Source organism: Mesoplodon densirostris, chromosome 12 (assembly GCF_025265405.1).
Source record: "Mesoplodon densirostris isolate mMesDen1 chromosome 12, mMesDen1 primary haplotype, whole genome shotgun sequence".
NCBI lineage: Eukaryota > Metazoa > Chordata > Mammalia > Artiodactyla > Ziphiidae > Mesoplodon > Mesoplodon densirostris.
Window position 1 is genome coordinate 2,355,825 of NC_082672.1, and position 27,677 is coordinate 2,383,501.

Below are 27,677 nucleotides of genomic sequence, written 5' to 3' on the forward strand. Positions count from 1 at the left end.
GTACGCGGGCCTCTCACTGCTGTGGCCTCTCCCGTTGCGGAGCACAGGCTCCGGACACACAGGCTCCGCGGCCACGGCTCGCGGGCCCAGCCGCTCCGCGGCATGTGGTATCCTCCGGGATCGGGGCACGAACCCGTGTCCCCTGCATCGGCAGGCGGACTCTCAACCACTGCGCCACCATGGAAGCCCTTAACTCATTTTAAGTAGCTCATTTCCTTAACACAATTTATTCCCCTATAAACTAAATAAATAGAACAAACTGTAGCCAAAGTTTTAAACTCTCCTTTTCCTTGATATTTTTCATATGTGAACAATCTATGTATATAAGTTCTTTCTCTTGCATAAATACATTAAGTAGAGCCTTACTATGTAATACTATAGTCAAGAGTTCATTTGCATCCCATAGGCGTCTCTGCCTAACAGATTAATATCTAAATCCATTTGGATGCACTCTACAATGGGCTCAAATTCCACTCTAAAGTAAACTCCCTTCACTGACAAATGGTTAATATCCTCAAGACACACACAACACTGAGAATCAACCAAAAAATGGAAAAAAGACTTGAAGAGGTCACCGCAGCTGCCGAAGAACATAAACGGTTAATAATCGTGCAGAGAGACATCTACCTTGTTAATGATACAGTAAGCTCGAGTTATTGAAGGTCTCACATATTGCAGAGACTGTACTCTGCTCTGTTACACTCAGCAGTACTAAGGGTATGGAAAGGAGAGGGCCCGTGGGCTGTGGAGACCTTTCCAGGGGCTGCCTGGCAACACAAGCATCCCAAGGGGTCTCTGAGCCATTCTTCCAGAGCATTTCCTTAGGAAATATTCACATGAGTCCTCAAAATTGTAAAAACAAGGATATTCACTGGAGTATCATTTATAATACCAAAAAAACCCTGTAAACTATCCACAAGTACATGAAAAGGGCTGGTTTCATAAATTATGGGAAAACTATATGATAGAGGACTGCACAATCATTTAAATTATTTAATATTTATGTTTTTTGTGAAAATATATATATTTTGACTGTGTATTTATGTGCAATACATATAATTTTAGGGGGAAAATGTCATGTGAAAAGTTCTGGTTTCAAAAGACTGATTATACTTGTTTAAAAACTCTCTACATAGATATATGAAGCGTATATATTTGTGTTACATAAACAAATTACGGCTCTCTTTGGGTTCATACGTGACAAGAAACTCCTTTTCCCTTTCTGGCAAATCTATCTACTCTGACTTTCTAAAATAAGCTATAAACAGAATACTATGCCATCAACTCTAAGGCAAAGAAGAGGCCTAAGAGAAACCACGATAACAGAATGAACTGAACTGAAAACTGACAAGGCTACACTGAGGCCAGGAGACTCCAAGTGAGGAGGAAAGGCCAGCTTCTGCTCATGTCTCCTTTCTGTTATAACGAACCACAGCGGTTTCCCTCATTCCCTCAGCTCCGAGGTCAGAAGCTCAAATCCTTTCAGACAGGTAAAGACACCTGTGATGGGGCTGCTGTGAGAGAATAAGGAAGGGGGGCGGGCGGGGGCTGGAGTGAACCTGATGGTGCATTTGAACCTGAAAAGCAAACACCAGCTTTTCTCACTGGTCTTGCCAACCTCTGATCAGGTGTTAAGCGTACCTGAGGTGTCTAAGAATCCACTGCTGCCTTAAGGACCAAAACAACAGAAATGAAAGGAAAGGCCAGGCAGAGATGAAGAGCACCCTGACACCAACAGTCTACCCAGTAACAGCAATACTGTTCATCAGTCCGCATCTTTAAGAAGAGCAAGCACGGCGAGACCGGCACCCTGAGCGCCACGTGCTGCTCAGTCAGAGCCCCACTCACGCACTTACCTGATGTGCACCCTCTTCGGCCTTTACTTGGTAATTTAATGAGGTCTGCTGCAGGAAAAACACTGGGCTTAGAACACAAAGAAACAGGAATATTTCCAAAATTAACTTACGTGTCATCCCCATGGAAAGGTCTATCGTCTCGATCAGACGCCTGCCTCATTGCCTCTTTTTCTCTCTTCTTTTTTTCCTTCTTTTCTTTCTTTGAGAGAGTTCTCTTGAAGTTCTGGATAACACCTTCTTTTTCCTGCTTTTCAGGTCCGTTACTTTGAGCCTTCTGATAAAAGTAACATTATCACTACACTGGCTATGACACAGAATGACATAAAGCTATCTATGACTTAGCTAACTTCACCTCATATGCTGCAGCCAGAAACAGAGCCACTGGAGCAGGAGAAGGTCTGGGGTGAGAAATGTTCTTTGTCTTGATGGGTCGACAGTTACGTGAGTGTACTGATCAAAAGTTACACATTCAAGATCTCATTTCACCGTGTGTAAATTTTATCTTAATTCAAAACTATAACCAAGGAAGCAAACACACAAGAAAATCCAAACCCAGTTAGAAAACTGGGGTTGGAATCACACCAGTTTATTTATTATTTTTAATAAATAAAAATCCAAATAATTTACATGAAGTAACTTAAATAAAAGGAAACTCATGAAAATATGGAAATAACTAAGTGTTTGAATCATCATCTACTTTAAATATGTTTTCTTTAACTTCAAAAGAAATGTTAAGAGTAGCCCTAATAAACTGGCTTTCATGAAGCAAAGTTATAAGTATTGTTTGTGCAAAAACTTCTAATTTCTTTTCCAGATCTTACTTGTTTCCTTATTCTTAATTTATAACTTGGCCTGCCAGCAGATGACACAGAGACAAATTATTTTTTATATGACTTAATAGGTTGGCTGGTAAAGAATCAAGAAAAATCAAAGATTATCTTATTGGGAAAGAAAAATGCCTTCTGCTTTGTGAGTGAGCATCTCCATTTCCTTGCAAGCTACCCCAGCACCCTCCTGTCATCCTGACCCCAGAAGAGTTCTACTACATAGCAAGTAGGATCTGTGGCTCCGTGAAAAGGTACATCAGCTGAAATCATGGTGCAGAAACAAAATAAAACATGGACACACACACACACACACACAAAAGTATCCATTCTTGTATCATATGTACTCGCCAAAAAGGCAATAAAAGTCCCTGGAGCGCAGGAACAGGAACGCACAGGACATGACACAGACAATGTGAAAACTGCTGCCGAAAGTAAATAATGGTACTTTCCCCCCAGTCTGCTGGGGCACAAAATTAAATACAAGATTTTTCTCAAAATATTCTTAACCTCTGCATTTGCTATCACTTGTCAATACTGAATTCTAGTGTAAGAGGCCACTTGACTTAAAACAGAATTATAATTGTTTTAAAATTGTATCAATATTTCATAGTATTCCACATAAAAAGAACAGTAGCACAGGAATTCCAGACATCCTACTACCTGAGAAAGTTTTAGACTCACTCTATTTCATCATCCAAAGAAACTCAAGAAAGTTTACTTATTTCTAACCTTACACATATAACATGAAAAAGGTCTTAAATATGCCTTTTTAAGTTGTATCTAAAAGTTCACATATAAATAGATGAAAGTTTTATTTTCCCTTCTGATTCTTATTAAAACCTATTTTGACTTTATAATTTAGGGACAAAAACCTGAAGCTGATTTGAACATTAAGTCTCTTAGGAACAAAAGCTTACATAACTCTTCTTTGAAAAGGAAGGAGTAATATTTTGGATTATTCAGTGAAACAGAGGATGAAGCAGGGAGAAGCTGGGCTACTTTTAAATGATGTTCCAGGACGGGGGTAAAAGGGTAGTTTAGCAAGAGAAGCGAAACAGAGAATGAACCCCTCCGACACGACACGCGGTCAGACGCAGGCCAGGCACAGCACGGGCCGAGACCCAAGGCCTCACCTTAGCAGGAATGGCGTCGTTCTCATTCTTAAGAACAAATCTGCCCTCTCGATCATCCTTATTCCAATTCAACTGCACAACAAGGGGTTTCTCGTCTATATCCAATCTTCTTTCTTCTTCACAACATGAAAAGAAAAAAAAATAATCCGTGGTTATCTAATGGCACTAGCCAATACAACATTCTGATACACAGTAAATTTTATAGACAAAAAATACCTAATTACCTTGATTACTTACTGATAGGCTGAAGTGTAATTCACAATGTGAAGTTAGAGTTTCAATGACTAATTCAGTATTTTGGTGCTACTATATGTGTACTACCACATGTCCAATGCCAGACACGGACCAGGCACAGCTTCCTGACAACATTTAGAATCCAACCCAGAAAATAAGAGAAATACACATGGACTAGAAAAAAATATAAGCAGGGCTTTGCCATACGTTTGTTTCTATAAATCAAATCCCCTCACATACAACTGGAAAATACGGAAATAATGTTAATATCACACAGAAGTTCCACTGAGTCACGGGATTTTTCTTCCCATGTTAATGTTAAGATGCTGTCAAGAAACGGCATCACCGTCATCAGTCTAGGAAGTGAGCACTGCACTCTCCCTCCTCCCCCTGCACCTCTGATTCTCGTCTCCAAAATGCACTCCTCGGCCCACACAGCCCCTCCCACCATGAAGCACCAGCTTTTTCTCTGTTGATGAAGTGCTATGTTAAGTGACTACTTCCTTCCTTATTAGAAACCTAACAAGCCTCATGGCAGCCCACTGAGGGCCCTACACAGCCTGACCACCTACTAGAAGCTGAGAGCTGGCAAAGATTACCCAGGTAAATGCACACAGGATGCACCACAATGAGGGCAGCAAAGACAGGAAACAGTGAGACCAGAGGGGGTGGATTACAATGGTACAGGAAGCAAGAGTCAATGGGGCAAACTGAGAGAGATTTACAGAGGCTTTTAGTAAATATTATAGGTAAACAGCAGTGTTAATGATCAGAATACAGGAAAAACAAATTCTAAGTCATTATTTTATCAACTGAAAATATGAGAAAAGAGTAATAAGTCACATATTGGATCAAGAAGTTTCAAATTCCTGCTGCAAACCAAAATTACCAAGTTGTTCGTGTTGCAGAATCTTCACTAGATCAAAATCCCTCATGGCATATTTTTTAGAGAACCAATCTTAAGAACAATTAAGTCTAAATCATAAAACAAAAACAAGGTGAGCTGTTCTAAAGCATACGTGCCTAACTACTGCATGCAAATATAATTAGGGCCCTGCTACAACTTTATAACTTAAGGTATCTTCTGCCTTACGTCAGAAGAGCAGAATCCTTTTTACTTTTCCAGTTGATTTCACACAAGGAACCCTAACGCAGAGAAGGGATGAGAGTGGCATTTCCATGGTGCTGGGCCAGCGCTCTGGTCCACACACGAGCTGCGGCGTCCAGCGGCTCACTGAGGAGCACGTTACATTTCCAGGGAAACAAGCTGCACCTGTCAGATGCGGCAGGAGCTGCTGGTCCCCACCAGGTTGCACGCTGTCCCACCAGGGTCAGTTCGGGCTTTCCACGGCGCTGTAGAAACAAGCGCTGCCCGCAAACCAATGTGAACAGGAAAAGAGGGCACTGCCCCCACCCAGGAGCTGGGCAGGGCCCAGGAGGCACACGTGCCCCGTCAGGGAGCAACTGTGATTAAGAACGGAATGAAATGTTCAGTTTTCCTTTCATTTGATCTGTACTATTTTTTCAAACGTCCACCAAGCTGTTAAAGCATAAATCCTGATGAACTTGTCTGGATCTATGCAGTAACATGAACTGTTAGGTATTTCCTTTGGCCTAGGGATGCCACTAAAAAAATTACTGACACACTAAGGGCTCTGTGACCCGAAAGAGATTGAGAACGTGCACGCCAGGGTCTGCTCCTCTCTGAGACCCTGGTGGGGTATGAAGGTGCGGAAGGACACGGCCAGGCTAGTCTAGTGGTCACTACAGGGGCGGGGGGAGATGGGGAACACTCCTTCTTTACACACCTTCCTTGTGTTTTCATCCCTTACAAGTAACATATTTTACTTTTTAATTAAAAACAAATCTAGCAAAGAAAGTTTAAAGAAAAACTGTTCTTTAAAAAAAAAATCAAACCCATTCCATTTTTAGATCTCAAATCCCAGTCTTAGATAGCATTCCAAAGACCTCACTTGGCAGCATTCAAATGACCCAACGGTGCAGCGAGAAGAGGGCTGAAAGTGAGAAATACTTTCTTCCTCTTTGTAACCTATTTAAAAAGATTCTGAGGTAAAAGGAGAACTCAACCTCAAAAAAACGTCCAAAATTGAGACCATCCGCTATTGTCAAACTTAGTTTGGGTATTATTTATGTAGGTGATACCCTAGTAACCTTACAAGAGTGATAAACAAGTACAGCCTACCTAATTTAATATTGATAGCATTTGGTGACACCTGAATTCCACACACTACAAAAATTTTAGCCCAATTTCAAATGTACAAAGAAAGCTGTACTTTTGAAGGTAAGAAAAATAAATTATGTTCAAACAGGTTTTGTGGCTGAAACTTAAACAGGTATTCAAATTGGGCCTGTACTATATACAATCCTTTGTTTACTGCATTAACTGGAATTTGTTATTTTTTTTTTAAACAGGTGACTCGGTACTTCAAAAGCACTCATAAACAATTTTCTAAATTTCTACATTTCTAATCAGCTCAACCTCAACTGCCATGTGATATATAGGATACTCTCAGAAATTTCAAATCTTAAAACAAGGAGAAATTACTAACTACCTAAGAGTTTCCTCAAGATGCCCTAACTGTTCCCAAAGAATAAATAACATTACTGTTTCACATCACAAAAATAGTACAGCAAGCAGGACAAAACACTGGGTTTTACCCACAAAATACTGTACTCATAAAACACTGGGTTAACGTTAATTGTAATATTATAATCTATGCAGGAGAGTTAACATGAAATACTTCTCCAAAATTAAGCAGCTTACTGTACCATCAATGCATGTGACAGATCTGCTGGAGAATTTCAATCACGAAACGTTACGCTACTCATCTCTGGAGAAGTGAGCGTACGTAAAACTGATGTAGTCATTCTAACTCCCAACAAACGCACCTGCTAGGAACTTAGGAGGACATTTTGCAGACATACTCGAGTTTTGCCAACCTGTTAACTGCTTCCCCGGCCCCTCCAGAAAAAGAAAGAGGGGGTCAGCAGTAAAGCAGGGCCCCCGGGACAAGTGACTGTGATAGTCTCAAGATGAGCGCACATGGCCGACAAGCCCCGTCTGTGTCCACTGACCTCCGCTGACGTGCACTTCATACAGGGAGTACTTGGGTGATGACAACATCCGCATATCAGGGCGGAATTTCTCTGCGAGCGTTTCCAGCACGTCCTGAGTGGTGGCGGTACTAGAGACCCGGATACATTTTGTTGCAAAGTTCCCAGCAGCTTTATCTTGAAAATAAAATCTCATCACTCCATGGAACTCCAAATCCTAAAAGGAAAACAAAATGATACATTTTTGGAAAAACAACATCCTAAAATGATGTCTTCAAATTTAATTATGTGACTTGGGGGCTTCCCTGGTGGCGCAGTGGTTGAGAATCTGCCTGCTAATGCAGGGGACATGGGTTCGAGCCCTGGTCTGGGAGGATCCCACATGCCGCAGAGCAACTAGATCCGTGAGCCACAACTACTAAGCCTGCACGTCTGGAGCCTGTGCTCCGCAACAAGAGAGGCCGTGATAGTGAGAGGCCCGCGCACCGCGATGAAGAGTGGCCCCCACTTGCCACAACTAGAGAAAGCCCTCGCAGAGAAACGAAGACCCAACACAGCAAAAATAAATAAATAAATTACTAAACTCCTACCCCGAACATTGTCTTTAAAAAAAAAAAAAAAAGTATGTAACTTGGGACAAGTTATTTACAATCTGTCTCCTTCTTACATGTCTCAAGTATAAGGTAACGGCTGTAAAGCACCTGACGTCAGAGCCTTCAGCAAATGCCAGGCACACCTGGACAGGCATCGTTTTATCATGTCTTTATAACAACCCAGTGAAGTAGATACTATGATCAAACCCAATTCTCAAGATTTGGTCATTAAAACTCACGAAGTTTGAGTATCTTGCTCAAGCAGTTATGTAGCAAATCCAGAATTAAACCCAGATCCACTGAACTTTGAAGTCCATGCCTATCTGTCCCTGAGGTCCCATCCCATCCTGAGATGACAAAGCCTAAATGAAGAGACTGTTCTAAAAGCAAAGGGGAAATGTTAACCCCAATCCTACCATGAATGTGAATAAATGGAAACTCAACGTTAGCGGAATGTAACTGTAAGTAACTTTCAGTACGAACTACTTGCCCCAAATCAACAGACACAATTTAGATTTTTCTTAAAACCTTACTTCTAGAGAAAAATTCGACAGAATGTCAACCAAAGACTACTTCAGGGCAGGCTGAAGCCCATGCGACTGTGCAAGGCTCCTTCCCATGGCTTCCTTTTTTTTTTCTTTTCAATCAATTACAAGATGGTTATTTAGGCCCTTTGCTATCACCGTAAAAATAAGACTCAGCAGTTCACATCCCACAGACTAGGAACCATCGCATCAAAGAGAACCCGTTTTTGTTTGGCAGGTTACACTTTATCTGTGGATGCGAGAGGGTGAGGTCCAGGGCTCCTGTGTACCCCATTACTCCCTTGAACACAGAACAAAGCACAGCTCTCCGCAAACTCCGGAGGAGCACTTGCAACCACGAGGTTCTGTGCTCGGCCTCCTGCACCAAAAAGCCTCGGCCGGGGTGCTCCTCAATGGTCACCTTTCTCTCCCCGCCACGTCTGACACATCAAGTCTCTCCACCTTCAAATGTATCCAGAATCCATCCAAAATCTTGTTAAAACCCAGTCAGATAAATCAGTCCTCACTTTCTTCCTTGCAGTGGCCTTCGCTCTCAGACGTCAAGTTTTCCTGCAGGGCTCAGAGACCATCACAGTCAAGCTTTTGTCCACGTCCCAGTCCACTAGCCTAAGCTTCACTGAAAATTATGAACTGACAAGTATTTATTTGAAGAAAAGTAAGGCAAAATGGAACATTATTGATAGAATGGGGTTAATGGTGTAACCATTCGAAAGTTAAACGGGAAAAACGAGACTATAAGGCACGTTTCTAGCCCCGAAGCTTTTACTGTGCTCGCCCAGACCCTGCCCACTGGGCCACCCGCCCTCCCTGTTTCCCCTGCCCCAGGGAGAAACACAGGTAAGTGAGCATGTGTGTCAGAAGAACACCACTGAACCACAGACTCTGGGATGAAGCAGGGCCACGGTTACGGGGTGAGAGCTGAGAAAGCTTAATGAATTGGGAGTCGTCTTTGTCTGGCTTGGGTCAAGCAGCAAAAAAAATTAGGCTGATATCCTTTAAAAATAAGTATCTCCATCTCGATGTTAGTCTGGCAACCCTAAAAGCCGTAAGTAAGGATGCACGGGAGAGATGCCCCTCAACTCAGAATCTGTACGCAGGTTCGGGTCAACACCGGTAACAGCCAAGGCTCACTCAGCACGCACTCTGCCCCAGGCACGGTGCTCACCACTCTCTACGTGGCTCCCTTGGCCCCAGGATCCCCCAGGCGCCCAGCCCCGTGAAATCACTCAGGGACCCCCATTCCAGGTTTCACTCTTCCTACCGACCAACCTCCTCCACAGGCCCCTAAGACAGCACTTCAGAAAACAACACTTAGTGTGTAAATTTGGTTACATACATTTAAGTTTTTGTTATGGGAGTCACATTTTTATCCCAGAATTCCGCTCCTTTCACCACCGCCGCCCTGAAATCATCTTTACGCTGCACCTAGCAGGCTGCTCTGAAGGCCCACTCTTATACCTCTCTAAATTACCCTCCGTAGCACTCCATCGTTTTGATAACTGGGTCGTTCTAAATACATCATCTGTGATGAGAATAAAACAGCTAGATACACCTACAGGTCCCAAAAGACACAAAGCACCAGCTTCTCTGAGAACTGTCAACAAGTGATTCCCAACGACCAGATACTGAAGGACCAGAGGCAGCCTCTGTGGCTGAGAGGGACTGCCCACCCCACCTGGGCAAGAACACAAAGGAATTCAGCTAGAATGACGAGGTCGAGGCAAGCCTGGAGACAGTCTCCCGTACCCTCGGTCACCCTCAAGGAAGTCCCTCACATACCGATTACTACCCTTTATAGGTAAAAAGAAAACTACAAGTATTAACCCTCCATTATTAATGTGGTTCAGCTACTGATCTTACATAAAATGTTGAGATAAAAGAGTTTTTTTAAATAGAGAAAACCCAAGGTTACAGATACAGGTTTCCAGCAAGCAACAGCTGTCTACAGAGAAGTAATAGTATTTCTACTGATGTTTTTAAAGAAAAAAGTCTCCAGGTCTGTCGAGCCTAAATAAAGTAGCCAATAAAAACTACCTTTGATTTGATTTCATTTGCACTAAATAAGTATTAATGAATAACTATTAATTTAGTTTGCCTGGTGACCTGGACATCACACAGAAACATGTGAGTAGAGTCGTTACTGGGAGAGTCCCTTAATAGATTAACACATCAGCATTCTGTTCGATTATTCAGCTAATTTTGGCTGGTGTGAATAAGTCCACAGAATTTTATCAAACCTGAGAAGACTGCTAAAATCAAGTTTCCTGAACTTAAAAATTGGGCACGTAGTGACCAAACTAACACACAGTAATAACTGTAACTAATATATATTATGGTCTACCATGTGCCAGATACTGACGGTTCAGCATTTAATTCCCCAAACTAAGGGTTAGGTACCACCATCATCCCCACTGCACCGGGGAGAAAAGAAACAGGAGGTCCAGAGAAGCTAAGCGCATGAGCTACAGTCACACAGCCACCAAGTGGCAGGCTGCAGGCACCAGAGGGGCCCCAGAAGAAACAAGTGGACAGCTGAGTAACCAAAAGCGAAGGTTCAGAGGGGCTGGAGACCTGGACAGCACGTACTCGGCTGCAGGTGTCCTCATGGCCCCCACTCCCCACGGAGCCCAGCCTGGCGCAGGGGGACACCCGGGGGAGGCACAGCAGGGCACAGGAGAGCAGGCACCCCGGCAGAACAGCTGCACCTCTGAGGGAGTCTTCATCACCCACGTGAGCTCGGATACCCTCAACTATAAAGTGGATGCACCAGCAGTGCCTGGGTCCCTTCCTAAGGTGACTTCCTCTCAGCCTCTCCACAGACGGCAGCTCTTCTGAGATGAGGAACTTGCATTCACAGTCCAGGTCCTCCCTTGGTCTCTAATGCTTCACACATAAAAATCAAAACACATCTGAGTCAAAACTTCCAGCAACAATGTCTGATGCCTCCGGCTGTGGTTGTCTGCTCCCACCGGATCAGAGCTCTGAAAACCAAAACTTTACATTTGCCATCAGTAGCCACAGCTGGAATGCCGATGAGGCTGCAGCCAACACAGCTGTCATTTTGTAAAAGGCAGATGTTTCCTTAAAAAAGACCCTCCCCTCCTTAGTGTTGGGTACACCTATCACCCTAGATACAACAGCATTTAACATAAAAGCACTGGGACGTCCCTGGTGGCGCAGTGGTTAAGAATCCGCCTGCCAATGCAGGGGACACGGGTTTCAGCCCTGGTCCGGGAAGATCCCACATGCTGCAGAGCAACTAAGCCCGTGCGCCACAACTACTGAGCCTGCGCTCTAGAGCCCGCGAGCCACAACTACTGAGCCCACGAGCCACAACTAATGAAGCCCACGCGCCTAGAGCCCGTGAGCCACAACTACTGAGCCTACATGCCACAACTACGGAAGCCTGTGTTCTAGAGCCCGTGAGCCACAACTACAGAGCCTACATGCCACAACTACTGAAGCCCGCGCACCTAGACCCCATGCTCCGCAACAGGAGAAGCCACCGCCATGAGAAGCCCGCCCACTGCAACAAAGAGTAGCCCCCACTCGCCGCAACTAGAGAAAGCCCGCACGCAGCAACGAAGACAGAACGCAGCTAAGAATAAATAAATAAATAAAAGACTTGACCTTAAAAAAAAAAACTTTAAAATAAAAGCACTGCTGCAGGGCCTCCCGTGTCTGGGTGAAGTGCTGCCTGCTGGCAGCGAGTTTTCAGGGAGAAACTTCTGTCTGGAGCTGGCGGGACAGTAACCAACCCCGTCTCATCCCCTGCGTACCGCATACCCATCACAACAGGTCAGTGCAGAGGGAAGGAAAAGACAATATAACAATCACTTGGTTCCTTTCCTTGATGGTTACTTTTCCTGACAGGAAAACACCTTTCTTTTTTTCCTAAAGGTATATACTCACCTTTACATAAAGTCTTCCCTGAGAAACACGATCACTGATGATTACTACAAAAGAAATGCAACACTGCTTGGGGTTGTGTTAACCACTCTGAAACAAAAGCATTTTCATGTTTATCAGAAAGAATACAACAGACAAAAAAAAAAAAAGAGAGAGAAGGCTTATTATGAAATTACATACTAAAGAGCCAAAGCAAGGAACCAAGAGTTAAAGATGGAGACTTGCTTTTAAATATTTTATCAATATCTCATTAGTTAATGAAATTGATAATCAATCGGCCTTCTTATCCAAACAAGCAGAAACTCACCAGAGCAACCCCAAATCTCCTTTGGCTCAAGCTAATCAGAACGACTTGCTCTAAAGCTTAAACAGGGCAACCAGGCTCCACTCAACGTTTCTTCTCCTCACTTTCAGCAGTTACTTGAAATCCATGTCTTAGCCTGTAGCACAACAATGCTACCTGCAAACAGGTAATCAGCTTCCCAACCCCCCTGGAGGGCACAGCTACCGACAGGACCACCACTTTATCACACACACACTTTATTCCCAGGGCTGGTGCCTCCAAGGACGGGCAAAATGTTAAGAAAAGATACAGCCGTGCCTTCAAAACACACACATCACTGTACATAAACCATCAACAGCACAACGGCCATCTGACTCATGTTGTTAAAAACAGTAATAACATTTGAATGTCAACAGGTTAGGCAGAGAATGGAAGAAATACTTGAATATGGGTTTCTGCAGTCTTACTTGTATAAACACTATCTTTTAAACTTGTATGAACTATTTTTTAAACCAGTACTTCAAGAATACTTTTTTAAATTATATGCATTTCATTACCTAAAACTTTTGCAAGACAAATACTCCTGAAAGCTTAAAAGAACTATCTGGAAAGTACCTTCACCCACTTCTGCCCATGGCAATCATTTCTGTGTCATCACCCGGCCTCCGCAGGGCTTCGTCACTCTGTGTGACATAAACTGGCCGACAGGCACACCTCACTGTACTGCACTTCACAGATACGCGGTTTTTACAAATTGAAGGTCTGTGGCAACCCTGCGTTGTCAGATGATGAATGGTTAGCATTTTTTAGCAATAAAGTCTTTTTTAATGAAGGGATGTACATTGTTTTTTCAGACATAATGCTACTGTGCACTTAACAGACTACAGGATCATGTAAACATAACTTTTACATGCAGCCGGAAACCAACACAAATCCGTGTGCCTCGCTTTACTGTGGCATCTGGAACGGAACCGACCATGTCTGCAGCGAGCCTGAGTCGTCATCTGGGAGCAGCTGCTCTGACCCAGCAATCCTCACCCAGGAACAGTTTATACCTACACACGTCTAACTGGTCTTTATAATAAAATGATTCCAGTACCTCTTTCTGTCTGAAAATAAAGGCAGAATCTCTAACACATCACAATGCACACCTGGTGGATGTGAGCCAACTACTGTTCTCCTAACATCCTGAGGCTAGTTTACCAAAGCTGAGGAAGACCAAGTTCACTGAAAATGGGAAAAAGTCATCTTTCAGGATAAAAGTTTTCTGGACTAAAAAACTGATTGAAAACACACACATCCCACAGAGAGAACACACGCAGATCGCCCCTTTTATGAACTCTAACAAAAATCCATCCAGTATCCAACCATGTCAACATTATAAATAAGACAATTCTCTGCCAAAAAACACAGGCTGCCATGAAAACCAATCAGTCAACGTGTTTTTTTAAAGGCCATGGTAATCACTGCCAACATTATCTACTTAATACCTGCCTGCTCACAGTCCAGGATGACGAGCCACGGAAGTCTGCCAGCTTCCAGGCAAGTTCCATCTGTGCTTCCCTGGGAGACTCCGTGGGACCCAGAACTCTACCCGCCCTCAGTCAGCATTATAACGGGATCAAAAAGTCAACGTCTTCCCCACGGTCCTCTTAGAATTTTTAATCTGTATGTGAACACCTACCATACAACATACATTGGGGAAGCGAAAGATATGGCTTAAAGAACACATTAAACCCACATGACCAAAGAACAATAATCACAAATGTGATTAAAGACCATCTTTATTTCTACTGTAACTTTAAGTACTGCACTTGTACAAATGTAAAGTGCAGCACAGAGGTAAACAAAACAACCCTCAAAGCCACCTCTCTAGTCGGGGGTCTACCCAACTTCGCCATGGATCCTTCGGCAGTCTGGTGAAGCCTATGTAACTGTTCTCAGAATAAAAATGTTAAATGCATAAAATAAAATACAAAGGATTGCAAAGTGAACAATTACATTAAAACACAATTATTAAAATATTTTTAAAACCTGTGACATAGTAATGAGTGTTCTTTATTAACATTAAATAAGGCCTAGATCGGGCCTCCCTGGTGGCGCAGTGGTTAAGAGTCCGCTTGCCGATGCAGGGGATACGGGTTCGTGCCCTGGTCTGGGAGGATCCCATATGCCGCGGAGCGGCTGGGCCCGTGAGCCATGGCCGCTGGGCCTGCGCATCCGGAGCCTGTGCTCCGCAACGGGAGAGGCCACAACAGTGAGAGGCCCACATACCGCAAAAAGAGAGAAAAAAAAAAAAAATAAGGCCTAGATCTTCTTTAATGCATTTAAAATTTTAGAACTCCAATTTTGAAGTAGGTATGAGTATAAACTCATACATGAAGAAAATGCTAAATTCAGTTAGAGACTAATAAAATTTACTGAAAATTAAGATGTACTTATTTTCTCATCCACGTTGAAAGATCCCATGGGATGTATTCATAGACCTCAAGTTAAGAACGCCCTGGAACATCTCCAGTGATAACAAACGCACCATCTAGCCAAGCAATGGATGATGCTTTCTTTGTGCGGCTCGACAGCTATAAAGTACCGCCTTATACAAAAGCAAGATTCATCTCACGTCGCTTTGCCAACTGCTTAGCTTTGCCTGTTGGTATCATTTAGACCTGTATTCAAACCGTGGTTTATGAATGATCATTCTTTTCCATTCACTGATGACGTGAAGCAGGGCAGAGCAGATTTCCCAGGCACCACGCGCTCTGGGCGAGGAGACTTCAGCTCCAGGCGCGCTCCTGTGCACGCCCTGGGCCCCTAGGAAAAAGGCAGTTCTTCTTACTACCAGTCACGGTAAATGGGTTTAGATGGAGAAAAGGGCTTCTGACATTTTGGGCTGGATTGATTCCTTGCTGTGGGAGCTGTGCTGTGCTCTGCGAGCTGCCTAGAACATCCCTGGCCTCTATCTCCCGGATGCCAGCAGCACCCACCCAGCTGTGACAATCAAAAATGTCTCCAGACACCTGCACAGGCTCCCCAGGGGATAAAACTGTCCCGGTGGGGACCCATGACTCAGAATAAGCCTGGAAGCTCTTCAACATCGCATTCTAATTCCCATTCAACCAAGTCTTCTCCTTCCTGGGACATAATCCCAGATCCACTTTCTATTGTGTTCACTTCTCTCCTGAACACATTCATGTTCTAGCCTCCAAGCCTCAAATAGTTTCCAGACTTAATCACAGAACTCCAGGTGTGTCGAACCAGCTGCAAATATACTGCTAATTCTAATACCATACCTGTAATTAATGCAATTTAAGATGACATTAGCTTGTTGGAGACCACCTAATACTGCTGTTTCACATGAGGTTCCAGTAAAATGACAAGTCTTGAGTCACTGCCCCATTAGTTCACCCAGTAACCTTTCTCCAGCTTGGCACTAATCTGTTAAACAACAGCCTCTGGATAAAACTAATCACCCGGTTCCAAATTCATCTCACTGTACTTAGATCCAGCCCTTAAACAGAAGAACAGGATGAAAGACACTGCTGAATTCCTTGATAAAAGTCCAGACACATCATGACTAATGAATTTCCTTGATCTACAAATCTGGCAGCCCTACTCTCTCTCTCTCACTCAGGCATACACACAAAATGACATCACTGTATCCACTGAGCCAGGCTGGTTCCTGTGAATGGGATTACAAAGCTTTCCAACCCCAAGATTCAGCTTCCTTTTCAGTCCTACCATAATCATAGAGAGCATTTCTATGAATAGTTTAAGTTCATCTCTACAGTGTTAATATAAATAGTTTACACAATGCTTTAAAAACCTGTGTAATAAATAAACATCTTTATGGAAACCCACACTTTAAAAATTATAGATGTCATCATAAAGCAATTTAAGAAATGTTAATAAACCTGTCTACATAAAAATAAACTTGATGGGACTTCCCTGGTGGCACAGTAGTTAACAATCGCCTGCCAATGCAGGGGACACAGGTTTGATCCGTGGTCCAGGAAGATTCCCACATGCCGTGGAGCAACTAAGCCCGTGTGCCACAACTACTAAGCCTGCGCTCCAGAGCCCACGAGCCACAACTACTGAAGCCCGCGCGCCTAGAGCCCGCGCTCCGCAACAAGGGAAGCCACTGCAATGAGAAGCCCGTGCACCACAACGAAGAGCAGCCCCCACTCACCGCACCTAGAGAAAGCCCACGCGCAGCAATGAAGACCCAATGCAGCCAAAAATAAAAATAAATTTAAAAAAAACCCAACAACTTGAATTTGGCAAAAAAAAAAAAAAGGCAAACAATAAGTGAAGTCCAAAGACCAGTGACACACTGGGGAAAAAGCATTTCGAACTTACATGACTGAAAGAAATACAATGTAATATATAAAAAGTCTCTAAAGTTTGAGAAGAAAAAAATAAATAACCCATTTTAAAATGGGCAAAAAACAGAAAGAAACCCTCACTAAAGTGGATAAACCAAAATGTAATAAAAGATGGAAGCAAAGCCTTTCTAAATCCACTTTATAACATAGCTTCAACTCTGGACCCATTTAATTATTTTAAATAATAAAAATTAAAACTTAAACGAAAAGTAAACACTAAAAATTTAAAACAAACAGAAATTAATGTCTAACTATATATGAAATTGGTCACATTGCCATACAGAAAAAAGACTGATTTTCAAGTGACCTTAAAAAAGTGTTTTGACTTTACATTCCTAGTCGACTCTATTCTAAGGATAATTATTTTGCGAAAAAATATTAATCTTCATTCAGAAGCCCTATTGTTAGTAATAATATTAGTATCATTATGTCTAATACAATAACTATATGACAGAATGAAGCCAACAAGTGCTGTGTTAATATAGTTACACACAATTTTCAATGAAAGAGAAAAGAGACTTTTAAAAATCAAAGTAATTACATATAAACCCAGTAGGGCCAAATTTGAACTGGAAACATCAGTAGAAACTCATGCATTTTTTTTCCCCACAGAAAAATATCTTCTAGCTCTTGCCACTGAAATGGTCATGAAGCAAAAGACAAGCTGTAAAAATAAGCACCTCTGGCACCTAGATTGTTGTCTCTAAATACTATTCTCCACTAAAAGGAACCCAGGCTCCTTGGAGAAATGGTTTAATCCAGGTATAGGTCACAAAATGGACAAGATGAGTTTGGGACACCTTGTTATGCCATAAAACAAGGAAGTTCTCAAAAAAAAAACCCCAAAAAAACCCTCTAGCCAAACAACAGGTGCACCTGGCCAAATCTGGACAATCTGAATACCAGCAAGAATAATGGCTGCAACTGACAGAGACACAGAATCCATGAAAATCCTCAAGATTATGATAGTAAACAGAAATGAGAAAACCCAAACAAAACCAAAATCACTGTTACCACTGGAGGTGACAAGGGCACCAACCCCTCAGTCGGAAAATAAGCAGTTAAAGCCGAAGAATTAATCATTCTCTTTGCTTTCCTGTAGCTTAAAGGAGGAAGATGTGTTTCTGCTTTTTAAAGAATTCCCGCCAATAAATGTGAAAGAAATGACAGAATCCAGATCACGATTGTTTAACCCTTACTTGATTCAGGCGAAGACTGGCACTGGCCAAGCCAAGGACGGAAAGGCTGAGGGGACCTGGCACGGATGGTGAAGAGGTGCAGGCTGTCCCAGCTCCTCCTCCGCTACCAGCACGGGGCCCAGGACACACACAGCACTGCTTACGAGGCCCTGCTGGATCCCGTCACGGCTCTGAAGCTACAGAAACAAGTCACACTCCACCGTCCACCCTTGGAAAAAGGAAAGGGCCAGTCCAGAACAGGGACGTCCTACAGGAAAAACACGCACTGCTTTTCTCAGCAAGTCTGACGTGACATAAAAGTGGGGGTGGGAGAGGGGTTAGAATGCTCCAGATTAAAAGAAACATAAGAGAACTAAATATAACGTGTGGACCCTGTTTGGATCCTGATTCAAATAAATTAATTGTCAAAACACATTTTCGAGGAAGACAGGGAAATCTGAGTATCGGCTAGATATTAGAAAATAAGGAATTATGGTTCATTTTGTCAATGGGACTACTGTATTTACGGTTAAATTTCTTTGAGATGTGCACTGAAGTAGAGGAGAGAGAACGTTAGTTTCTAGGATTTGCTTTAAAACACTTCGGCTAAAAACAACAACAGAAAATCATGAACTAAGAATGACAAAATTCTGAAAATTCTGAAGTCTGGGGGGTGGATATAAGTGACCTGTATCTATGTGTGAAATTTTTCCTATTAAAAATATGAAAATAAGTTGTAAGTACAAACTAAATGGTATTAAATATAAACCTGTTTTCATAAAAAGAGACTCTGGGAAAAAATCCAAAGAAATTTGATTCCGTACACAGGTAAGGAATTAACATCAGAGGCCAAACGTCTTTCGCTCACACTGAGCAAGCAGCAAGTGTTTGGTGCAAAGTAAGAAGGTGAGTCAGAGCCTCAGGAATGGCCAGACAGCAGTTAAAAATCCCAGTACTTGGGCTTCCCTGGTGGCGCAGTGGTTGAGAATCTGCCTGCTGGTGAAGGGGACACGGGTTCGAGCCTTGGTCTGGGAGGATCCCACATGCCACGGAGCAGCTGGGCCCGTGAGCCACAACTACTGAGCCTGCGCGTCTGGAGCCTGTGCTCTGCAACAAGAGGCCGCCATAGTGAGAGGCCTGCGCACCGCGATGAAGAGTGGCCCCCGCTTGCCACAACTAGAGAAAGCCCTCGCACAGAAACGAAGATGCAACACAGCAAAAATAAATAAATTAAATTAATAAACTCCTACCCCCAACATCTAAAAAAAAAAAAAAAAAAAAAAATCCCAGTACTTTCACCTAAGGCGCGTGCAGCTCTGGGTAAGACATTTGAGTCTCTCATTTCCTACGTATAAAATGGAGAAGCAACTATTTATTTCACAGGGTTTTGTGATTACTGTTATTTATGGCATATAAACACACCTGCCACAAATAAGGCACTAAATGATAAATGTCACTTCCCATCTACAAATTCTCAAGTGCTCATTACTTACACGAGAACTAGTTTGCAAGGTATATAATCCTATCTCTAGCAAAAAATATATATATATATATACACACACACACACAAATATACACATAAAGGCAAAAAACAACTGAGCGTATATTAAAAGTCTATATGCATGTATATGAAAAATACAAAATATTAAGCTTTGCAGAAAAACCACACTGTACAACATTCATAATTCTATTTCTGAAATTCACTGTCCAAAAGTTATCAATCATTTCCAATGCTCTGACTGTAACCGAATCAACACATATAAAATGCTGAAATGTCTTCTTGTTCAAAGAAAATAACCATGTCCCTGAACTCAACCTCAATATTATAATATCCAAAAGAAAATCCAGAAAGATAAATAAGGAAATTCTCTTTTAAAACCTGCTTCTTATATCTGCACTGAGTCTTAAGTATGTGAAATATTAAAAAGAAGTTTCTAAATTGGAACAAGGGTAATGCACCATACAAATTATATACAGAAACTGGTAGACTATCATTTACTGTATTTACAGTAACTTTCATATCAAAGTAAATACTCAAGCTATGACAACTGATTCAAAGAAGCTTCCTATAATCAAAATGCTTCCATCTGAATCTTTTTAATATACTAAAAATTGAATTCATAGTACTCAACCTATTTTGATTTAAAAAAAAACCTCAAGCAACTTACCTAAATTAAAAATATGTTCAAATCTCTACTGTACTATATACTGCATTAGTAAAAAATACATTTTGAAACACAGGCAGTTTTTTGAGTCCTTCCATATCATAAGGCCTTTCATATCTTATATATGACACTTGAAAGGGGGTTGGAACAAGGTAGAAAGAACAAATTAGAAACAAAATAATTTTTGGACAGAGGGTGTAAAAGCAGTGACACGAACATGACTGCCTTCTAGTTGGGATTTTATAAAGAAAACAAAAGACTTTGTTTTGGTACAAGTGTTTGACATTCTCTCCCCTGCTATGATGAGGGATCCTGAACTGCATATTTGGTGCCAACCAGTACCTCCTGTGACTGTACTTCCTGTTTCACTCTTCATTATCAAATGACCACAGCAGATTGGAATGTCGCTTGGTACCGTGCAAGAGAAAAACAAAAAGGTAATCTGCATAAATCAGTGCAGAGACTTTGGAAAGGAACCACACTGTTTACGAGTACTTTTTTAAAAAAATTTATTTATCTTTTTTATACAGCAGGCTCTCATTAGTTATCCATTTTATACATATAAGTGTATATATGTCAATCCCAATCTCCCAGTTCATCCCACCACCACCACTTTCCCCCCTTAGTGTCCATACGCTTGTTCTCTACATCTGTGTCTCTATTTCTGCCCTGCAAACCGGTTCACCTGTACCATTTTTCTAGGTTCCACATATATGTGTTAATATATGATATTTGTTTTTCTCTTTCTGACTTACTTCACTCTGTATGACAGTCTCTAGATCCAACCATGTCTCTACAAATGACCCAATTTCATTCCTCTTTATGGCTGAGTATTATTCCATTGTATATATGTACCCCATCTTCTTTATCCATTCATCTGTCAATGGGCATTTAGGTTGCTTCCATGTCCTGGCTATTGTAAATAGTGCTGCAATGAACACTGGGATGCATGTGTCTTTTTGAATTATGGTTTTCTATGGGTATATGCCCAGTAGTGAGATTGCTGGGTTATATGGTAATTCTATGTTTAGTTTTTTATGGAACCTCCATACTGTTCTCCATAGTGGCTGTATCAATTTACATTCCCACCAACAGTGCAAGAGGGTTCCTTTTTCTCCACACCCTCTCCAACATTTGTTGTTTGTAGATTTTCTGATGATGCCCATTCTAACTGGTGTGAGGTGATACCTCATTGTAGTTTTGATTTGCATTTCTCTAATAATTAGTGATGTTGAGCAGCTTTTCATGTGCTTCTTGGCCATCTATACATCTTCTTTGGAGAAATGTCTATTTAGGTCTTCTGCCCATTTTTTGATTGGGTTGTTTGTTTTTTTAATATTGAGCTGCATGAGCTGTTTATATATTTTGGACATCAATCCTTTCAACGATGATTCATTTGCAAATATTTTCTCCCATTCTGAGGGTTGTCTTTTCGTCTTGTTTGTAGTCTCCTTTGCTGTGCAAAAGCTTTTAAGTTTCATTAGGTCCCATTTGTTTATTTTTGGTTTTATTTCCATTTTTCTAGGAGGTGGATCAAAAAAAATCTTGCTGTGATTTATGTCAAAGAGTGTTCTGCCTATGTTTTCCTCTAAGAGTTTTATAGTGCCGGTCTTATATTTAGGTCTCTAATCCATTTTGAGTTTATTTTTGTGTATGGTGTTAGGGAGTGTTCTAATTTCATTCTTTTACATGTAGCTGTCCAGTTTTCCCAGCACCACTTATTGAAGAGACTGTCTTTTCTCCATTGTATATCCTTGCCTCCTTTGTCATAGATTAGATGACCATAGGTGCGTGGGTTTATCTCTGGGCTTTCTATCTTGTTCCACTGATCTATGTTTCTGTTTTTGTGCCAGTACTATATTGTCTTGATTACTGTAGCTTTGTAGTAGAGTCTGAAGTCAGGGAGTCTGATTCCTCCAGCTCCGTTTTTTTCCCTCAAGACTGCTTTGGCTATTCGGGGTCTGTTGTGTCTCCATACAAATTTTAAGATTTCTTGTTCTAGTTCTGTGAAAAATGCCATTGGTAATTTGATAGGGATTGCACTGAATCTGTAGATTTGGGTAGTATAGTCATTTTCGCGATATTGATTCTTCCAATCCAAGAACATGGCATATCTCTCCATCTGTTTGTATTATGTTTCATTTCTTTCATCAGTGTCTTACAGCTTTCTGCATACAGGTCTTTTGTCTCCCTAGGTAGGTTTATTCCTAGGTATTTTATTCTTTTTGTTGCAGTGGTAAATGGGAGTGTTTCCTTAATTTCTCTTTCAGATTTTTCATCATTAGTATATAGGAATGCAAGAGATTTCTGTGCATTAATTTTGTATCCTGCTACTTTACCAAATTCATTGATTAGCTCTAGTAGTTTTCTGGTGGCACCTTTAGGATTCTCTATGTATGGTACCATGTCATCTGCAAACAGTGACAGTTTTACTCCTTCTTTTCCAATTTGCATTCCTTTTGTTTCTTTTTCTTCTCTGATTGCCATGGCTAGGACTTCCAAAACTATGTTGGATAACAGTGGTGAAAGTGGACATCCTTGTCTTGCTCTTGATCTTAGAGGAAATGCATTCAGTTTTTCACCATTGAGAAGGGTGTTTGCTGTGGTTTGTCATATATGGCCTTTATTATGTTGAGGTAGGTTCCATCTATGCCCACTTTCTGGAGAGGTTTTTTTTTTTTTTTTTTTTTGTGGTACGCGGGCCTCTAACCGCCGTGGCCTCTCCCGCTGCAGAGCACAGGCTCCGGACGCTCAGGCCCAGCGGCTGTGGCTCACGGGCCCAGCCGCTCCGCGGCATGTGGGATCCTCCCAGACTGGGGCACGAACCCGCGTCCCCCACACCAGCAGGCGGACTCCCAACCACTGCGCCACCAGGGAAGCCACTCTGGAGAGTTTTTAATCATAAATGGAGTGTTGAATTTTGTCAAAAGCTTTTTCTGCATCTACTGAGATGATCATATGGTTTTTCTCCTTCAATTTATTAATATGGTTTATCACATTGATTGATTTGTGTATATTGAAGAATCCTTGCATCCCTGGGATAAATCCCACTTGATCGTGGTGTATGATCCTTCTAATGTGTTGTTGGATTCTGTTTGCTAGTATTTTGTTGAGGATTTCTGCATCTATATTCATGAGTGATATTGGTCTGTAATTTTCTTCTTTTGTAGTATCTTTGGATTTGGTATCAGGGTGATGGTGGCCTTACAGAATGTTTGGAAGTGTTCCTTCCTCTGCAATTTTTTGGAAGAGTTTGAGAAGGATGGGTGTTAGCTCTTCTCTAAACGTTTGATAGAATTCACCTGTGAAGCCATCTGGCCCTGGACTTTAGTTTGTTGGAAGATTTTTAATCACAGTGTCAATTTCATTACTTGTGATTGGTCTGTTCATATTTTCCATTTCTTCCTGGTTCAGTCTCAGAAGGTTATACCTTTCTAAGAATTTGTCCATTTCTTCCTGGTTGTCCATTTTATTGGCATAGATTTGCTTGTAGCAGTCTCTTAGGATGCTTTTTATTTCTGCGGTGTCTGTTGTAACTTCACCTTTTTCATTTCTAATTTTATTGACTTGAGTACTCTCCTTGTTTTTCTTGATGAGTCTGGCTAATGCTTTATCAATTTTGTTTACCTTCTCAAAGAACCAGCTTTTAGTCATTGATCTTTGCTACTGTTTTCTTTGCTTCTATTTCATTTATTTCTGCTCTGAGCTTTATTTCTTTCCTTTACTAACTCTGGGTTTGGTTTGTTCTTCTTTCTCTAGTTCCTTTAGGTGTAAGGTTAGATTGTATATTTGAGATGTTTGTTGTTTCTTGAGGTAGGATTTTATTGCCATAAACTTCCCTCTTAGAACTGCTTTTGCTGCATCCCATAGGTTTTGGGTCGTTGTGTTTTCATTGTCATTTGTCTCTAGATATTTTTTGATTTCCTCTTTGATTTCTTCAGTGATCTCTTGGTTATTTAGTAACGTATTGTTTAGCCTCCATGTGTTTGTGTTTCATGGTTTTTTCCCTGTAATTGATTTCTAATCTCATAGCGTTGTGGTCAGAAAACATGCTTGATATTATTTCAATTTTCTTAAATTCACTGACGTTTGATTTGTGACCCAAGATGTGATGTATCCTGGAGAATGTTCCATGTGCACTTGAGAAGAAAATGTAGTCTGCTGTTTTTCGATGGAATGTCCTATAAATATCAATTAAATCTATCTGGTCTATTGTTTCATTTAAAGCTTGTGTTTCCTTATTAATTTTCTGTTTGGATGATCTGTCCATTGGTGTAAGTGAGGTGTTAAAGTCCCCCATTATTATTGTGTTACTGTCGATTTCCTCTTTTACAGCTGTTAGCAGCTGCCTTATGTATTGAGGTGCTCCTATGTTGGGTGCATATATATTTATAATTGTTATATCTTCTTCTTGGATTGATCCCTTGATCATTATGTAGTGTCCTTCCTTGTCTCTTGTAACATTCTTATTTTAAAGTCTATTTTATCTGATATGAGTATTGCTACTCCAGCTTTCTTTTGACTTCCATTTGCATGGAATATCTTCTTCCATCCCCTCACTTTCAGTCTGTGTGTGTCTCTAGGCCTGAAGTGGGTGTCTTGTAGACAGCATATATATGGGTCTTGTTTTTGTATCCATTCAGTGAGCCTGTGTCTTTTGGTTGGAGCATTTAATCCATTCATGTTTAAGGCAACTATCAATATGTTTGTTCCTATTACCATTTTCTTAATTGTTTTGGATTTGTTTTTGTAGGTCCTTTTCTTCTCTTGTGTTTCCCACTTAGAGAAGTTCCTTTAGCATTTGTTGTAGAGCTGGTTTGGTGGTGATGAATTCTCTTAGCTTTTGCTTGTCTGTAAAGCTTCTGATTTCTCCACTGAATCTGAATGAGATCCTTGTTGCGTAGAGTAATCTTGGTTGTAGGTTCTTCCCATTCATCACTTTAAATACGTCATGCCACTCCCTTCTGGCTTGTAGAGTTTCTGCTGAGAAATCAGCTGTTAACCTTATGGGAGTTCCCTTATATGTTATTTGTCATTTTTCCCTTGCTGCTTTCAATAATTTTTGTCTTTAATTTTTGATAATTTGATTACTATGTGTCTCAGCGTGTTTCTCCTTGGGTTTATCCTGTATGGGGCTTGCTGCGCTTCCTGGACTTGGGTGGCTATTTCCTTTCCCATGTTAGGGAAGTTTTCAACTATAATCTCTTCAAATATTTCCTCAGGTCCTTTCTCTCTCTTCTCCTTCTGGGACCCCTATAATGCGAACGCTGTTGCATTCAATGTTGTCCAAGAGGTCTCTTAGGCTGTCTTCATTTCTTTTCATTCTTTTTTCTTTATTCCGTTCCGCAGCAGTGAATTCCACCATTCTGTCTTCCAGGTCACTTATCCGTTCATCTGCCGCAGTTATTCTGCTATTGATTTCTTCTAGTGTATTTTTCATTTCAGTTGTTGTATTGTTCATCTCTGTTTTCTTTAATTCTTCTAGGTCTTTGTTAAACATTTCTTGCATCTTCTCAATCTTTGCCTCCATTCTTTTTCGCAGGTCCTGGATCATCTATCATCATTCTGAATTCTTTTTCTGGAAGGTTGCCTATCTCCAGTTCATTTAGTTGTTTTTTCTGGGGTTTTATCTTGTTCCTACATCTGGTACATAGCCCTCTGCCTTTTCATCTTGTCTATCTTCCTGTGAATGTGGTTTTAGTTCCACAGGCTACAGGATTGTAGTTCTTCTTGCTTCTGCTGTCTGCCTTCTGGTAGATGAGGCTTTCTAAGAGGCTTGTGCAAGTTTCTTGATGGGAGAGACTGGTGGTGGGTAGAGCTGGGTGTTTCCCTGGTGGGCAGAGCTCAGTAAAACTTTAATCCTCTTGTCTGCTGATGGGTGGGGCTGGGTTTCCTCCCTGTTGGTTGTTTGGCCTGAGGCGACCCAACACTGGAGCCTACCCAGGTTCTTTGGTGGGGCTAATGGTGGACTCTGGGAGGGCTCACACCAAGTTGTACTTCCCAGAACTGCTGCTGCCAGTGTCCCTGTCCTCACGGTGAGCCACAGCCACCCCCCGCCTCTGCAGGAGACCCTCCAACACTAGCAGGTAGGTCTGCTTCAGTCTCTATGGGGTCACTGCTCCTTCCCCTGCGTCCCGAATCGCACACTACTTTGTGTGTGGCCTCCAAGAGTGGGGTCTCTGTTTCCCCCAGTCCTGTTGAAGTCCTGCAATCAAATCCCGCTAGCCTTCAACATCTGATTCTCTAGGAATTCCTCCTCCTGTTGCCGGACCCCCAGGTTGGGAAGCCTGACGTGGGGCTCAGAACCTTCACTCCAGTGGGTGGACTTCTGTGGTATAAGTGTTCTCCAGGCTGTGAGTCACCCACCCAGCGGTTATGGGATTTGATTTTATTGTGATTGCGCCCCTCCTGCCGTCTCACTGTGGCTTCTCCTTTGTCTTTGGATGTGGGGTATCTTTTCTGGTGAATTCCAGGGTCTTCCTGTTGATGACTGTTCGGCAGTTAGTTGTGACTCAGTGCTCTCTCAAGAGGGAGTGAGGGCACGTCCTTCTACTCTGCCATCTTGAACCAATCTCTGAACTGCTGTTGAAGGCAAAGACTAGGAGGACTTTTAACAGCACTAATCTAGCAAAGGAACTTAGAAGGGCAAAGTGACACTGATGAGAATAGCTCACTGTTCAACCGAGGAGTTTTCTTAACATAATTGCAAACGAGAATTTTCATGAAAAGAAGCAATCACTGAAGTAGATGCTCATTCTGCTCACCAAAATATAACACTTTCAACTTCTATTCCAGAACTGTCCACACTGAAAATAAATATTCCAAATATGTGGGATATTTAACTATAACACATATATGAATAAACTTAAAAAAAGTACATTCTGGAATAAATTCTTTAGATAATTAATGGACTATGTTGTAGGCATGAACTCAAAGACAAAGATACAGATATATGAAAAGAAAGTGTTAGCTTCTGTGAAATGAAAGCCTCAAAAACCACTGATTCTATTTTTATATATAAAGTTACACTATATATTTTGAAGAAGATATTACCATTTCTAGACAAAATCAGAAACAGTAACAAATAAGAATTTTTTTCAATCTAAGATATGGAATACAGAATCAACCTAAAACATACAATGGGGCCCCACAAATAACCTCAACTGATATAAGGCTAAGCAAACAGATCTAAGTTTCCATCCTGAGATGAACAAGGAGGACAGTCTGCTGGAGCAAAGAAGGCAAAACACAGAAAGGAAGAAAAATCCAAATAATAACGATGATAGAACAATACAAATAGAAGAGCACCTGACTCATGTAGGTATGCACCCTATAAGAGTCTCCTTGGTTCAGAAGTAAAGTAGCTACCTTGAACTAAGTGCTTTCTTTACATCATCTACTTCAATTCTAACAGCAACCCTATGAGGTAGGTGCCCTTATCTCCCTGTCTTACAGATCCTCATGTGAGCCTTAGAAAAACTAAGGCACTTGACC

The 27,677-nt window shown here is 41.6% G+C and overlaps 1 protein-coding gene across 11 annotated transcripts in view; it reads right to left on the reverse strand.

The window, feature by feature from the left end:
* Positions 1–27,677, reverse strand: part of AFDN (afadin, adherens junction formation factor) — a 134,612-nt gene that overhangs the window by 87,139 nt on the left and 19,796 nt on the right. For 5 of the 11 annotated variants that reach the window (XM_060114401.1, XM_060114399.1, XM_060114396.1 and 2 more), the window contains exons 2-4: positions 7,147–7,342; positions 3,817–3,932; positions 1,967–2,130 (exon numbers count right to left, since the gene is read on the reverse strand). In XM_060114401.1, coding sequence (XP_059970384.1) covers positions 1,967–2,130; positions 3,817–3,932; positions 7,147–7,342 — 476 coding nt within the window. The remainder of the gene's footprint in view (positions 1–1,966; positions 2,131–3,816; positions 3,933–7,146; positions 7,343–27,677) is intronic. The other 6 variants (XM_060114403.1, XM_060114402.1, XM_060114393.1 and 3 more) reach the window with 3 other exon arrangements.